The following is a 17,042-nucleotide window of genomic DNA, read 5'->3' as shown; positions in this document are numbered from 1 at the left end:
AAAAAAAAAAAAAAAAAAAAAAAAGCAATGCCTCTTCTTCACTGTTACAAGAATTAAATAAAATAATGACAAGGCTTTCGGTTCCATGAGGCTTTGGTGATCTTTGCCCCCGACCACCCTAGGGACATGCATTTAACAGTGGCCTGGGCACCTAATCAAGGAAGAAGTAGGCTTCATTGTCCTCGTTTTTAAGATGACCGGTGTCAGTGAAACATCATTTCTAGAAAGCAGATTTATTTTCTTGTTCGCCTCTCATTGGCCTCCTGAGTTTATACTCCTCCTCTCCCTGGGACATTTTGTCAGGAAGTATATGTGACCGCCTTCTTTGTCCACTGCCCATGAAGAGGTTTCACTCAAACGCTCCCTGAAAAGCTGGTATCGATAAAGCCACCTGTCCAGTAAGTGTGTGCGTGCGGGGGGTGTGCGTGTGTATTGAGACAGGGTCGCCCAGGCTAGGCTTAAACCTAGCATGTAGACAAGAATAACCTCTTGCCTCTATCTCCCAAGTGCTGGGATTTCAGGCACGAGCCATCAGGTTTTGCTTATGAAGTGCTAGAGATCAAATCTAGGCCTTCATGCATGCTGGACAAGCCATCCAGCAGCTGAGCTTTGTCCTCCGTCCCTGCAAATAGTCTCTAGCTGGTGGCTCAGAATAATTGCGCTCTGTAAGCAGTGAGGCTGGGGTTTTATGCTTTTAAATGATCTGTTCTTCACAAGTTGGAGCTTGGGGATGTGCTTGGGTTGATAGAGCTCTGTCCTACGAGCCACCCATGGCCTGGTAGAAGGGCAGCCTGCCTTATACATCCTTTAAGAGCAAAGCCTTATTCTCAGATGGGGGGGTAAGGGTGTCTTTTCAAATTACACAAGTCTAGCTGCCTCTACTGTCAAGAGATAGACAGACAGACATCCTCAGGTGTGGCTTCTGTGTGCAAGGTGAACTAGGCCAACCCCAGGCCCCAAGAAGGGTACTTTCTGTAGCCTCAGCATACTCCACACTTCTGCTCATTACCGTGCTCCCTTACACCCATCCTCTACCCCAATACATTCACCCAGAGACACCCTGAGTCCTGTCCTCCAGAGTCTGCCCCTAAAGGCAGTTGCAGATCTAGCCTGGGAGCTGCCTGGCTTTGGAACTGACTCTGGAGGAGCCACGGGGCACATTTGCAAAGAGGAATACTGCTATCGAGGTGGTGTTTAGAAAGACTCACCTGGATGTAGAGATCAGGATAGAAAGCAATCATTCCTGGCCATCGTTTTTCAAAAATCCCCTGTTTACCTGCACCCTTCCACCAGACTGGTCTGAGCAGCATTCCTGGGATTTGCCGCATTATTTCTCAGTCTCCACTTTGTTTATACCGGTGTCTGTTTGCCACATACCACGTGCTTCTTATGTGCCAGACACTTGACCAAGCGCTCTTCAGAAACTTGGTACATACCCATCACTTCAGATCACTCATGTGCCAGGGTTAGAATTCCACTGCATGGCTTTGGTGAGTCCCCCCACCTCCCCCCCCACACACCCTCCACCCCGACTTTATTTATCCACTGGTCTCACAACACAGTAAGCCCTAAGTGTGAAGATCCAGGCTCACACTCTCTAACGTGGCCCTTCCCATACAGCTGGAGTTCCATGACTTCCTGTGCTCGTTCAACCCTTGAAATCCCTGCCTGGACCCCACCACCATGTGCAGCCTTTGCAAAAATAAAAAAATAAAAGCAAAACCGGTTACAGTTTTGTTGTGTGTGCCTGCCTCAGACCTTTAATGTGTTCTGCTGGATATTTTCCTGCTGGCCTGTGGCTCAGCACCTCTGAGCTTTCATCCTTGCTTCTGGAACAGGGTGAATACTCCCCCTTAAGGTGGGTATAGGGACTGCACCGTGCCCAGCAATGGATACAAAGTGTTAAGAGTCACCATATCAAGGGCTATGCAGCAGCAGAGAGCTGGGAGGTGACAGGAGGAGATCCAGTGAGCCCCTGGTCCCTGAGCTCCGTAGAACAGGCTCCTGAATGAAGGCTTCCCAGGGAGCCTGGGCAGAGCAGAGCTGGTCCTTGGAGGCTCTGCCAGCTAGTTAGGCAAACACTTCTGTTTAATGAGGGCAATCGCCTCATGGGATCACTGGAAAGAGTTTCTGCAAATATTACGTTGCCTGATCTCAGGAACCCCTCCAGCTCCTCTTAGTTTAACTTGCTCTTCAAAACCATGGTTTTAGAAAGCAGTGTTTCTTCAGGAAAGCAAGAGTCTCCGTCATCTAGAGGCAGTCAATATTAATGTTCCAATGTGTCTTTCTCTCTGCCATTTAATATGTGAAAAGAGGTAGGTTCTTTCATTGGCTGGTTGGCTGGTTGGTTGGTTGGTTGGTTGGTTGGTTGGTTGGTTGGTTGGTTGGTTAGATGGTTAGATGGATGTTTTGGTTTGGGGTTTTGTTGGTGGTGGTAGTTGGTAGATACTGTTTCTCATATTCCAGTCTGCCCTTGACCTCCTGCCTCCAGCTTGAATTACAAGGGTATACCACCACACCCAGCTCTAGGAGTATTTTTTCATTTTCAAAAAGCCACTTAATATTCTTTGGTAGCTTTCTCAAAGACACTTTAAGTGGTTACTAAGTAAAATGTTTAACTCCTAGGCAGGCCTGAGGTGGTGGAACTTCTGTTGCTTTGGCAGTCAAGGAGAAAAGACCACTCTCCTGTCCTCCTTAGTCAAGTGTGGCTCACAGGCCCTGTCCTGAAGGGGAAAACTTGGTCAGCCTGGGGCTGTCCCTGTTCTGCATTGCACCACAGTGGTGTCATAGAAAAGGCTGCCTCGCCTCTATAGACTCAACTCTCGTGTTTCAAAACAGAGATGAACTTTATCTGTTTTCTGGGCTGGCTCCAGTGTAGAATAAAGATGCTGCAAAACAAACACAAAGCCACCTAAAGCCGTTTCTGCCCTGTGAAGCACCTCCTTCTCTGACCGTCCAGCATCTCAGTGGAGCACAGTTAGAAACGGAGGCGGCAAGGAGACAGATAGTACCTTTACCTGGTGCTGGGCAGAGCATGCTCACAGTAGGCTTGTTAATTGTATTTAGAAAAAAAAATTAAAGACACTGTATTCTGAAGGGATATACTTCCCTGGCTCCTTTTCCTGTCAGTGACTGAATTTATGACTTTGTTTTATGTCCTTCCAGATATATTAATTCATGTACACCTGAATGCATATCTTTTCTCTTATTGTCTAAACTAAGTCTAAACTAAGCAGGTATTGGCATACCATTACATTCATCTAATGAAATTTTATCTTGTTATTTTGTTTAACGAGGAACCAACTCTGTAGAGGGGGCTGTCCTTGAACTCACAGAGATCTGCCTACCTCTGATGTTCAAATGTGGGATCAAAAGTATGCCCCACTATGCTAGGCTTAGTGAATTTTTTCTTAACAGAAAAATCTTATACTATTAAACAAAACTGCCATAATGAATAACTGTGTAAATAGTTTGTTTATTATGTATATGAGAGTATCTGTAGGATAAACTTCTAGAAGAGGAACCACTGAGTCAAAGAGTATATGAACTTGTCATTTTGATAGCTCAAATTTCCCTCCAATCTGCCCTGCCACTAGCCATGTCCAGCAAAGCTGCTCTTCCCAAAGGTGGGCCAATATAGTTTGTCATAAAACTTAACAAATCTCTGCTAATCCAAGAACTGAAAATTTATCTATATATGCCTGTGTGTATATATAAGTATAATTTGTAGTTGGACAGCTCTAGAGAGTGTCATCAAGACAGAAAGCACTCATACAGAAAGATCTGCGTGAAGAAGACATCAGAACCAAGTTAGGCAAGTGGGGGAGTTCCCATGGGGAAGAGGTATAGACCAAGGCAGAAGTATGCCCTCAGCAAAGCACAGCAGTGGAAAGGTGCAGAGTACGTGGAGAACGCAGCAGCTTCAAATAAGCTAGGCACCTGTATTCCTGGCCTGGATCTCACTGTGGAGCCGAGGCTTATCCCAGATTCATGGCAATCCCCCTGCCTCAGCCTGGGTCCTGAGACCAGAAGCATGAGCTTCCATGCCCAGACTCCATATTCCAGTTCTGAGCTGAATGTGGACAGCTTCTAAAAGCAGGCCCTAAGGCAGTTGCAGGAAAGCCTTGAGTGGAATAATAGCTTAGATCCCAAAGGACAGTGTGTCACTGTGTTCGTGTGTCCTGATCTATGACAAGAAGCAGTTTGTGTTGCTGGCAGCATCATTCTCTGTGCATGTGATAATGGAAAACCGAAGCACGGAGACAACATAAATCAGAGATAAATCTTCTTCCTCATGTCAAAATCACAAACAATAAAAGAAAAAATGGATAATTGAAGTTGTAAATTTACCACTTCTCTGCCTCAAAGAATACTGTAAATGTGTGTGAAAATAGCCAGTGACAAATTGAGTTTTTAAATATTATATAACTAAATATGTGTCTTTGTATGCTAGCTTAAGATAATTTTATTTATTTTGGTGTGGTTTTTGGTTGTTTGGTTTGGTTTGGTTTGATTTGCTTGATTTTTGGATAGGGTCTTATTATGTAGACCTGGCTGTCCGAGAATTCTTTATCCTTACATAGACCAAGTTGGTCTTGAACTCACAGAGATCTGCCTGCCTTGGCCTTCCCAGTTCCCATGTACCGCCTGGAAAGACATTGATTTTAAAATGAAATCAATAAATTTTTAAAAACAAATTATTAAATGCCCGTGAAGTCATAGATCTTGCAGGAGAACCTACAACCATTAGTTTACTAAGCCAGCAAAATCTCTAACTACAATCTAAACATTTGTCTTTATACCTAGAGATAAGCCCTCTTGTGGTGGTTTGAATATGGCTCCCATAGATTCATGTGTTTGAATGCTCGGTCACAGGAAGTGGCACTGTTAGGAGGTGTGGCCTTGTTGGAGGAAGTGTGTCACCGTGGAGGTGGGCTTTGAGGTCATATATACACCCAAGCTAAGTCTAGCATGGGACACAGTCTCCTTCTGCTGCCTAGAGATCGAGATGTATAACCCTCGGCTCCTCCAGCACCATGCCTGCCTGCATGCCACCATGCTTCCCACCATCGCTATGATGGATTAAACCTCTGAAACTATAAGCCAGCCCCAATTAAATGTTTTCTTTATCAGAGTTGCTGTGGTCGTGGTGTCTCTTCACAGCCATAGAAACCCTGACTAAGACACCCCTCATCAAGGAAACTTCTCCTTGCAACAGACCGAAACCACTGCAGGAAACCACAACCAATCAAAATGCAAAGTTGTGAGGCCAGTCCAATCCACAAAACACTCCTGCACCTGAGACTAGGTGTACCTTGTGGATAAGGGGGCAGAAAGACCGCAAGAGCCAGAGGATCAGGAAGTCTGCAGTGCTATTGTATCTGCCTGCAGTGCTAGAAGCTATACCCATCTACATCACTGCCTAGACATGAAATAAACAGAGGCAACACCAATAGACGTGCCAAAGTGGATAAAGGGAGGACCACAAGGCTCAGCCCTACCCAGACAATGTCAGGCAACTAAGAAATGTGGAGAGTGGGAGAAATAGCCTTCGTCAGGAAAGAGCGCACCAGTTGGCTAGCCAATACCAAATGGCCAGCCCTGAAAACATACATATGAATATTATACATATAACATTATACACAGGTTATATTTAGGAGTATATGTGTGTATACATGTATGCATATAATGACATTGAATGAAAAAAAGAGGTCATGAATTTGAAAAAGAGCAAGGAGAGGTATGTGGGAGGGTCTGGAAGGATGAAGGGAAAGGTAATTATATTCTAGTCTCAAATGTAATTATATTCTGGTTTCAAAATTTTTTAATTAAAAAAAAATTTAAGTAGAAAGACAGCCCACTGCTTAGAAGTAAACACCCGTCAAAAGCAGATATTTCGAGAACCATCATGACTGCACAAAATGACAAGCAATTCACCTAAAAGTTGAGCGGAAGGACAGCGTCCAGAGAAGATACACAAATGGCCACTCAGCCCAGGAAAAGATGCTAAGCATCATTCGTCATCATCAAGATGCAAATCCAAACCACAGTAAATAGCAGCGCATCCCCAGGAGGACGACCATAAGAAAAGACAGACAATAACAAGCGCTGACAAGGGCGTGGAGCGATTGGAATCCTCCTAGACTGGCCAGTGGGAGCTGTTCTGAAGAACGGTCTGGCAGTTCCCCAAGAAGGGAATGTAGAGTTACCCTGCCATTCCTGGACCTATAGCCAAAAATATTAAAAAATCTTTCTGTACACACACACACACACACACACACACACACACACGCAGACACAAATGCACACAGAGGAATCTTCTTTGTTCATAATCGCCAAAGAGTGGAAACAGCTGAATTTTTCACCAACTGGTCAATGGATAAGCAAAATGCAGAATTTGTTTAGAACAATACTCAGCTACGGAAAGGAATGAAGCCCTGACACGTGCTGTGATGCAGATGGATCCTGCAAATGTCTTGCTGAGTTGAGGAAGCCCATCTGGAGACCACTGTTAAGATTCCTTCTTTGTAAAAAGTCTGAAACGGGGAAACCCATGGAAATAGAAAGCCGGCTAAGGGCTTCGGATCAGGGAAAAACGGTAGTAGCTAATAATCAATATGGGTTGGCTAGGTGGGAGCAGCCATCCCCCCTTCCCCACACAGTGATGCTAAAGGATTTCTTCCCTAGGCAGCTTGTCTGCCTCCTGCCCTAGTGCCCCATCAGCTTCACTATTTACTGACCAGAGGCACTTGAATCTTCCTATGGTCTCAAACAATACAGGAACTCCTTTGCCCTCCCCGTCTGCCTGGAGCTTCTTCCTCAACTTCTCCTTCTGGAAATTCATTTCCATTTCCTGGGGTTGCTGGTTTTGTTTTTGACTTTGGGTTTTGTTTTGCTTTCTTTTTGAGACAGGGTTTCTTCTTGTGTAGCCTTGGCCGTTCTGGACTCACTTTGTAGACCAGGCTGGCCTTGAACTCACAGAGATCCACCTGCCTTTGCCTCCCAGAGTCCTGGGATCACAAGGCGTGTGCCACTGCGCCCGCCCGGCTGTTTTTTATTAACAGCTTTTATTAACAGTTTAATTGAAGTATATAATTCACCGCACTTTGCATGAATGTCAGGAATGAGGACCCAGAGAAGGATGAAATCTGACCAGTAAGCGATAAGAACAGAAAGGGGCATGCCTGGGCCCCTAAAACACAAAGGCAATATAATGCACTCCAAAAGAATGTCTTGGACAACCCCACAGTAACCAAACAGAACTGTGCTCACACTCACTCTCATCAACCCCAGACCCTAGCCACCAGGAAACTGAGGCCATTCACAGAATCACGACTTCTGGAGGGACATGGAAAGCTTCCGCTGTGGCCTTTTCTGCCCTAAACCCTTGGAGGAGTCAGGAATCCCAGAGACTCGCTGTACTGTTCCTCGGTGTTTTACTTGTGCCTGGTTAGATGCAAGGAGCCAAGGGATCCTATGACGCTACAGGACAGGTGAAAGGCTTTCTCCTCTGTCAAAAGCCGTCTGAGCAAAACCTCTGCGCTGATCAGAAGGTAACTTTCGAAATTGCTGATCCAGGGGAAACAAAGGCAAACCAGAAAAGGGGAGTTGGAGAAAAGTGTCCCTGACACAAGGGGAAGAGATGATAACATCAGATGCTAGCCAGCAACTGTGTGAACCTGCGTGGGAGCGACTCAAAGTTCTTTGGGCCCCGGATAGAGCAAACCCTGCGACTCCAAGCTCCAGCCACTCCCCTACCTCCCCCATTTGTAGCCACTCAGCCCTCTATCAGGATTCGACCCTGATCAGAATTCTAAACTGTCCTTGATGTAGCTGGACTCCGGAAACAGCAGTTCCAACGAATACTGGGACTCGGAGACTGAACTCTTAGTGAAGTGGTTTTTGCCATGTGCGCGCGCCTAAGTGCGTGGGCATGCCTGAGTGTCTGAATGCCGTGTTTGGGAGGGTTCCCCGCAGAGGCCGGAAGAGGCTGTCAGATCTGCTGGGGCTCGTGCAACAGGTGGTTGTGAGGCACTCTGGGTGCTGGGAAGCCAACTCAGTTCCCCCGGGAGCAGGATGCTCTGATGACTACTCAGCCACCTCTCTTTCAGCCCCAGGATTAAACTCTCAGTGGCCCAGGCAGCCACTTCTCCTTAAGCCTCTGCTACGCACCTCAGGCTGGCAGCACTGTGTCACCTCAGAGCCTGTTCAAAAAGTAAATTCTCTGACACTGCCTCCACCCACCTCCCCACCAGACTGGAATACGCATGTTGACAAGATCCCCCCCCAATGTGTGTGCACGTCTGGTCTGTGTTTCACAAGCTCTGCACTAAGCCAGTGGCTTTTCAGCTGTGGGGACACACTAGGGGACACACTTGGCTGCCCTACGTAAGGAGATGCAGTGACTCCCGTCCCATCGCTGAAAGTAATGGAGACCTGCACCTTCCCACCTGGTCCAGGGTGAGAATCCAGGACAGCTGGCAAGCCTGGGACTGGGGCTGTACATCGGCCACAGACAGTCGTCGCAGAATGCTTCTGATATCCAGGCTCTGGGCTAAGTGAAGGGTAATTTCAGTCCTAGCGTGAGGTTAATATCCATGCTGCCTTCACTGTTGGTTTTAATCCCAGGCCGCAAAGGCAGTTTGGCATCTAAGTCTGCCCTCTCGGCCACAAGCAATATGCCATGTGTGACCAGCTGAAGAAGAGCTTCGGTGGTTCAGGAAGAGTCAACTCTTGTTTACACCACAGAAGGTGTGTGTGTGTGTGTGTGTGTGTGTGTGTGTGTGTGTGTGTGTGTTTGCCCCAGCCGCACTTTTTCCATTTCTCTCTTTAGAGTAAGACACACAGACTTAGCAAAGTTTCTATGTACCAAAACGGATGGAACTGTAGCTTTTCTGGTCAAGGATGGGGAAAGGATCTGGGAGCTGGGCCTGCTCCCGCACCCCACCCCCACCATCTATTCACTAACAGGAAGTAGATCCACCTCCGTGTTCTCTGGCCTCTGAGATTTCCAATCCAAAGTCCACTCCCTGACCTCTTTGTACCTGGGATAACTGGAAGGTTCCCCCCAGTTCCCGTCTTGCAGGATAAGCCACGGGCAAAATAAGGACGTGTTGTTGAAGGGAGAGGCTCCTGGTATGTGTTAGCCTTTGAGGGATGGGCAGGATATTTTGAAGTATGATGAACTTGACTAAGTGCCTAACTTACAATTATTTCAAAGCAGAAAGAAAAAGGAGACGCCTCGAAGGCGTCATAACGGAGAACTAGGTAGTGCGAGGCTGCAGCTCAGTGATCGAGGTCTTGCCTTGCGTCCAAGCGGCCCTGGCTGGGTGAGATCCCTCCAGCACCCATGACAATCATGAGACTGGTTTTGTTCTTTGTTTGGCTGGTTGTTTGGCTGGTTGGTTTTGGGTTTTGGTTTTTTGAAACACCATTTCTCTGTGTAGCCTTGGCTGCCCTGGACTCACTTTATAGACCAGGCTGGCCTCCGCCTGCCTCTGCTTCCCTGAGTACCGGGAGTACAGCTGCACGACACCACACCCTGCTAATAACTCGACTGTTGAAGCAAAATGCCTTGTGTCTAGGTAGAATGTGCCTAGAATTTGAACATCTAATGTCTACCCAGACAAAGGTTCAGTCTAAGCCAGATGCAGTGGTGTGTGCCTAAGCCCAGCACAAGGGAAACTTGATGAGTTCAAGGCCAGCCTGTATACCAAAGCCCTATCTCAACATGAAAAAGCGTCAGTGTAATTTGCACCTGCAAGAAGGAGTAAGCTTGTGTAATAAGCATGAAGGAATCTGGCATTAGTCCAGTCCAAGGAAGGACTGGTGTGTGCTGGGAGTACTAGCACAGCTCTGACCAATGCGTAGTTAGTTCAAAGACGACCTGGATCACCCCTAGGTATCCAGGGTCAGGCTGTCCCACACCAAGTCACCATTCACTGCACTCTCACAAGGGGACATCAAGCAGCTGGGTCAAGGGACTCAATTAGCAAATGACTTGTTGTTTCCCATGTGCATCTAAAAGACTTGGGTCATTCCATCACTCTGGCTGTGCCCCTGGAGGCCAACCCAGGAAAGAACAACACAGCCATTCTCTACCACCAGAGCTCTGAGCCCTGGAGGGTGGGCATGCGAGAGGTCGCGTGAGAGCCCTTTGGATAGGACCCATTTAAATAAGTGGCTAGAAGGAAGGTTTGGGTTCTCACCTTTTGAAGGAGGGTGTACCACCCACTAATAGAGAAAATGTCTGCGAATTTTTAAACTGTTAAAAACGTTCTTAGGACATATGAAGAGTGGGGTTGGGGCTGTTGTTATATTTGTTCATCTGTATGCTTGTTCGAGACAGGGTTTCATAGCCCAGGCCATCCTCAAACTTACTACGTAACTGAAGATAACCTTGAACTCTCAGTGCTCAGATTACAAGTGTGCACCACTACCCCCACCACACCTCAAACACACTTTAAAGAAAAGTATTTAACCCCACCATTCAATAAAGATGTTTGCTCAACTATGTTCATAGCAGCTTTATTTGTAATAGCCCAGATGTCCCTCAGCGGAGGAATGAATACAGAAACTGTGGTACATTTACACAATGGAATACCACTCAGCCATTAAAAGCAAGGAAATCATGAAATTTGCAGGCAAATGGTGGGATCTAGAAAAGATCATCCTGAGTGAGGTATCCCAGAAGCAGAAAGACACACAGGGAATATACTCACTTATAAGTGGATATTAGCCATATAATATAAGATAAACATATTAAAATCTATAGTCCTAAAGAAGCTAAACAACAAGTAGGACCCTAGGAAAGATGCTCAATCCTCATTCAGAAGGGCAAACAGGATAGACAGGGAAGTAGGAGAAGATAAGGAACAGGACAGGAGCCTTCCATAGACGGCCTCTGAAAGACTTTGCCCACCTGGGTATTGAAGGAGATCCTGAGACTCACAGCCAAACTTTGGGCACAGTGCCGGAATCCTTATGGAAGAAGAAGGAGATAGACCTGGAGGGGACAGGAACTCCACAAGGAGAACAACAGAGCCAAAATATCTGGGCCCAGGGGGTCCTGCAGAGACCAATACTCCAATCAAGGACCGTGAATGGAGAGGACCTAGACCTCTTGTTCAAAGGAAGCCCATTGGCTGCTCAGTTTCCAAGTTGGTTCCCTAGTAACTGGTACACGGGCTGTCTCTGGCATGAACTCAGTGACCTGTTCTTTGATCACCTCACCCTGAGGGGTGCAGCCTTGCCAGGCCACAGAGGAAAATGATGCAGTCAGCCTTGATGAGACCTGATAAGCTAGGGTCAGATAGAAGAGGAGGAGGTCCTCCCCTATCAGGGTACTAGGGAAAGGGCATAGGGGGAGGAAAAGGAGTGTGGGTGGGACTGGGAAGAGACGAGGGAGGGGGCTACAGCGGGGATACAAAGTGAATAAATTGTAATAAATAAATATATAAATTAAATTTTAAAAAGTTTTAAAATATATTTTATTTAACTAAAATGTGTTTTATTTAAAGTTTTTAATTTATTTAATAATAAATAAAAGTTATTAAGTATTATTTAAAAATTTAGAGAGCATTTAAGCCAGGTGGTGGTGGTGCATGTCTTTGATCCCAGCACTCGAGAGGCAGAGGCAGGCAGAGCTCTACGTTTGAGGCCAGCCTGATCTACAGAGTGAATTTCAAGACAGCCAAGGCTACACAGAGAAACCCTGACTCAAAATACCAAAAAAAAATTAAAAATATAAAGTATTTTAAACTTTATTAAATCCCTAAGGAAGATTGTCTGCCACTTATAAGCAACTGCTCCTGCTTGTAGCTCTTTTGAGTCCCTTGTAGTATTTCTCTTTGAACTTACCTGGGCTGTTAGGTGGTGTGTTTACAGAAAAGATTTACATCTAACACTTGGCTGTTTTTCTCTTCTTATACGCAGTTCCGTATGTGCTAAAGAGCTGTGCTGAATTTATAGAGACCCACGGCATTGTGGATGGAATCTACCGCCTCTCAGGTGTCACCTCAAACATCCAGCGGCTGAGGTAAGCCAAAAGAAGAACCAAGAATCCTCCTCCAGCGGGCCTTCATTCCTTATGTCTCTGCTGGAAGTTTTGGGGAATGCCAGAAACCTGAAAGATGGTCTCTGGGAGGTGCAGCTGCCTGGCAGTTCTAACTCTAATGAGGAGGCTCCGAGCCTGTTGGAGTTCTTTCCAATGAAAATGCCTTTTTCTTTGTCTTGGGCAGGGTTTATGCTTCTTTGATGGGCTAGGCTTGCCTCACTTAATCTAAATTACGTGCAGGAAACATGCTTTTCCAAAGCCCGGTTAGATTAGGGTCCCTTGCATAGTGCTCAGAATTCTGAGGCCCTTAGGTGGTTTTTTTCAGATACACTACTGATAGTTTAGATGGTTGCATAAACTGAACATTTCTCTAATTGATGCTGATATCGTTAAGTTTCTTGGGGCCGATGATATGGTTCTACAGGTAAAGACTCTTGCTGGCCAAGAGTCTTTTGATCTCTGGAGCTTACCGTAAGTAGGAGAGAACCGACTCTACAAAGTTGTCCTGTGACATACAATCATACATACAATCAATGACAAATGTGGCCCCCCAACTCCTCCATACAGCACTAATTTTTTTTTTAATGAATGATGTATAAGTAATTTATAATAGTGTGGATGTATCCTATCTCATTTAAAAAGATAAGAAGCAGCCAGGCAAACTTACTGTGTGGACAGAGTGAGCCTGCCTCTGCCTCCCAAGTGCTGGGATTAAAGACATGCACCACTACCACCCAGCAAAGTATAAAAAAAAAAAAAAAAAGACTGTGGTGCTGTGATGAAACCCAAGGCCTTGTGTGTGCTAACCAAGTGCTCTAATACTATGCTTTCACGAATCTGTGTAATTTAAGTTGGAAGTGTGCTTTTTGTTGTTGCTGTTCTTGGGGTCTTGTCTTGGTTTGTTTTGGGACAGGGTGTCACTCTGTAAACCAGGCCGGCCTCAAGCCCACAGAGATCCACCTGCCTCTGCCTCACAAGAACAAGGATTAAAGGTGTGCACCCACACACCCAGCTGTCGGGGTGGTTTGTTTGTGTTTTAAGACAGAGTCTCACTCTGTACCTGACTGGCTGTGAGCTTACAATTCTCTTTCCTCATCCTCCCAAGTCCTGGGATTACAGGTGTGTGCCACCATTCATGCCAGAAGCATGCCTTAGAATTTTACTGACAGCGAGTTTTGTTTTGTTTGTTTTAAACTGGGGATCAGCCCTGGGCCTCGAGCTTTTGAGCCAAGTGCTCCACTGAGCCTCACTCCCAGCAGTATTTCTTTGAGGTTGACTCTTATCTGAAGCTCATGACCTCGCAACTGGCATCCCAGAAAAACACTTAGGTAGGAGGCAAGTGTTTTTCATTTAGAGGTTGTCTTAGCCTTGACCAGGAAAACAATTGGGCAAAACGAATGCATTCTAGAGTCTTCTCTTCTGCTCTCAGAGAAACACACTCACATGTGTCCACAGATTCCTGGCACAGTCTCTCTCTTCTCGAGGCTCGTGAGTTGCCTTCAGATTCTTACAGGACTGGAAAGCTTCCTGCTCCTCTCTGAAGAGGCAGAGCCAGAGTAGAAGTAGGCAATGCGCTGCCTTGAAAATGCTGATTCTCAGAGTCCTGTGGGATTTATTACTACCTTACTGACCAAGGACTACACTTAGAAGATTAACTTCTATATTAAAAGTTAAACTTATCATTTAAAAACCATTTTTGTCCCCCAGGCATGGTGGCACACACCTTTAAGTCCCAGCACTCAGGGAAGCAGAGGCAGGCAGATCGCTGTGAGTTCAAGGCCAGCCTGGTCTGCAAATGGAGTCTAGGACAGCCAAGCCTACATAGAGAAACCCCGTATCAGAATTAAATTAAATAATTACATTAAACCATATTTGTAGTTTACAAGTATGTACAGTTTAAGGCAGTGCTTTCATGTAACCTTGTAAGGAAATAGTTTCTAATTTGACACCAAGCCTAAACTGGAGCTGATGGCACTCAGGAGGCTAAAGGAGTAATGACATGAGTTCAAGACCAGCCTGGCCTACACCATGAGACCCTGTTTCAAACAACATGGAGCAAAAGGAAAGAAAATGAAATAAAAGGAAAGAAAGAAACCAGCAGATGCCTAGCTGCAACCCCACAGTGAATCCCTTAAGTCAGTCAGAGCACATGAGTGACAGAGTTACCACTAAAGGTTCTGCTGAGCGTCAGAGAGATAGTTGAGTTAGGTCCTCAAACCTTGGGTTTGAGCATCCAGATGAATCGAGTTTGTAACACGAGTGTGGAGATGAGTGAAAACACCTGACCACCGCCCCCACCCTGGCCAGCCGCACCTCACCCCACTTCCCACTTCCCAGTTTGGGGTTGCACTGCTAAAATAGAGTTTTCGGTTTGAGTAATGCTTTGGAAGAACTGAAATCTCGGTAGGCTTTGTTTCTGGCAAGCTTTTTCTACCATCCCGGTGCCCATGGCCGAGACACAGATACAGTGCCATGGGGACGCCTGGTGGCAAATGAATCTTCTGACCTCCAGTCACAGCCAACCTCCAAGAAGGCTTCAGCCTCCAAAAGCGGTGTCTCTCCAACCGCCTCCTGGTGCCTAGAGTAGGATGGAGGTCAAGAGTATAGAGGTAGCAGATGTCCAGCTTGGTCTTCATGTAGGTCCCCTAACAACTGGACCAGGGGGCTGTCTCTGCCTCTGGATCCCTTTGCCCTGGCTGGGCTGCCTTGTCTGGCCTAAGCGGAAGAAGAAGATGCGCTTAGTCCTGCTGCAACCTGATGTGCCAGGGCGGGTTGGTACCCGTGGGAGTGGGAAGGGGAATGGGGAGTTGGGGGAGGGAGATGTGAAGGTGGGATGTGGAATTGGAAGGAGGGGTTGCGGTTAGAATGTAAAGCGAATAAATAAATGAATGAAGGGGCGGGGGGAGGGGAAGAGAACGGGCTGACCAGCAGTTAGGTTCTTTTCACCCTGAGCCTCCAGGAAGCTGCTGCCCCGAGCGCATGTGCCCTGGGATTGTTATGTCTTCGTCTGTGTTGTTTCAGGCAAGAGTTTGGCTCAGATCAATGTCCAGATCTGACGCGAGAAGTGTACCTCCAAGACATCCACTGCGTGGGCTCCCTGTGCAAGCTGTACTTCAGGGAGCTGCCCAACCCTCTCCTGACCTACGAGCTCTATGAGAAATTCACCGTGAGTGTTTGCGTTTCCATCGTGGTTAGCGGGTGGGCTGCTCGGGCTGGCCAGGGGCCGTCTCAACACTGAAAGAACGATAACACACTCACCAGCTGGTTGGCATTATCGTAGCGCAGTGGTGGACTTAGGCGAGGGGAGGGGAGGAGGGCGGCGGGACTGTTTGCTAACTGTGCCCTCCCTGGATCTTCAGAACGATGCTGTTTGTTTTGAGAACTGGGTTAAGTTATTTCTATGTTTATTCAACTGAACGCGCCTCATTGTACAGGGAGAAAACTGAGAGCCGAAGAAGTGAAGTGGCTGGTCCAAGGTCACACAGCAGAGGCAGGGCAGGGACCTCAGGCCCCTGGTGTTGCTATACACACCATGATGGTTTTTCAAAAGAGAGTTCCTTCTGTGCTTGCTCTGGGGACTTGGGGAAAGAGACCAGTAGGTAGAAAAGGGAGACAGAACTCACGGCCCACCCCACAACATCAAAAGATGAGGTCGGAAAGCCAAGAAGAGAAAGGACATAGAAAAGCACCTGGGCTGGGTGGGTGGGGAGAGGATGGGATAGGCCGGTGGGCTGCTGACACAAGAGCAGCACAGCTGCGTCCAAGCTGCAAGGACATAGCGTGTGTGTGTGTGTGTGTGTGTGTGTGTGTGTGTGTGTGTGTGCGCGCACAGGCCAGGAAACTAGAGTGTAGACCAGAAAGGGGAAAAGAGGGGTGCAGAAAGTCGGGGAGGGTACCAGGAAATATGTGAGATGATGGAGAAGATGATGGAGACTCTTCTCCAGTGGGTGAAAGGAGAAAAGGGGGCTGAGGCAGAGGGCAAAGACTCAACGGGAACAGGTACTGTTTGAAAGCGTTATAATCAAAGCTCATACCAATCATGTTAATTAAAATTTTTAATGAATAAAAACATATAAAATATTTTTATATTTATGGCTCAGAGGTTAGGAGCACCAGCTGTTTCTCCCAAATGTCCTGAGTTCAATTCCCAGCAACCACATGGTGGCTCACAACCATCTGTAATGAGATCTGGTGCCCTCTTCTGGCGTGCAGGTGTACATGCAGGCAGAATACTGTATAAATAATAAGTAAATAAATCTTTAAAAAAAACCCTAAAATATGACATAACACATCTGCCTGCTTAGACTAGGTGGTTTAATGGGAAAGCGAAAGGAGAGAGGGATGGAGTTGCCTGAAATACTAGATCGCAGAACTTAGTCTGGAAAGGACAGAAATGAGTACAACCCAGAGGAGCACTGTGGATGGTTCATGGGGCACCCACGCATCTCTGCAAGGCCAGCAGAGTGCTGAAGGCAGGGCTCAGGGGACTGCTTGAGCGAGCACCACAGAGGAAAAAACCGACCAGACCTGGGCTCCACTGGAGCAACAGGACGTTTCTCAACATCCTGCAATAAACTTTGACCACGTGAAAATCTCTTTCATTCCAAATCAAGCAAAAATAAATGAATAAATTATTCTTAGGACTTGAGCTTAGAACCTAAAAACAGTGGAATTAAGTGTTTTCAATGATACACGAACAAGACCACAGCGAGAATTGAAAAGTGGGGGGAGGGGGGAGATACACGAGTGTATTTTAAGAAAGGCTTGGGAGGGCTAGGGAGGATGATTCAGGGTTCAGTCATTAAAACCACTTGTAACTCCAGTTCCAGGAGGTTTGACACCCTCAGGCTTCCTTGGGTCCCCTGCACACACGTAATGCAAACAAACCAATTACATAGATATAAATAAAAATAAATAAATCTTAAAAAGGAAGGAAGGAAGAAGGAAGGAAGGAAGGAAGGAAGGAAGGAAGGAAGGAAGGAAGGAA

The 17,042-nt window shown here is 46.5% G+C and overlaps 1 protein-coding gene across 1 annotated transcript in view; it reads left to right on the top strand.

The window, feature by feature from the left end:
• Arhgap31 (Rho GTPase activating protein 31) overlaps positions 1–17,042 on the top strand; it is a 111,414-nt gene that overhangs the window by 57,120 nt on the left and 37,252 nt on the right. Inside the window, exons 2-3 of the mRNA XM_055624826.1 lie at positions 11,935–12,037; positions 15,077–15,221. Coding sequence (XP_055480801.1) covers positions 11,935–12,037; positions 15,077–15,221 — 248 coding nt within the window. The remainder of the gene's footprint in view (positions 1–11,934; positions 12,038–15,076; positions 15,222–17,042) is intronic.

Source organism: Psammomys obesus, unplaced genomic scaffold, assembly GCF_907164565.1.
Source record: "Psammomys obesus unplaced genomic scaffold, mPsaObe1.curated_primary_1811, whole genome shotgun sequence".
NCBI classification, from domain to species: domain Eukaryota; kingdom Metazoa; phylum Chordata; class Mammalia; order Rodentia; family Muridae; genus Psammomys; species Psammomys obesus.
The sequence above is the reverse complement of the archived record's forward strand: the minus strand, read 5'-3'. Positions and strand labels throughout refer to the sequence as shown.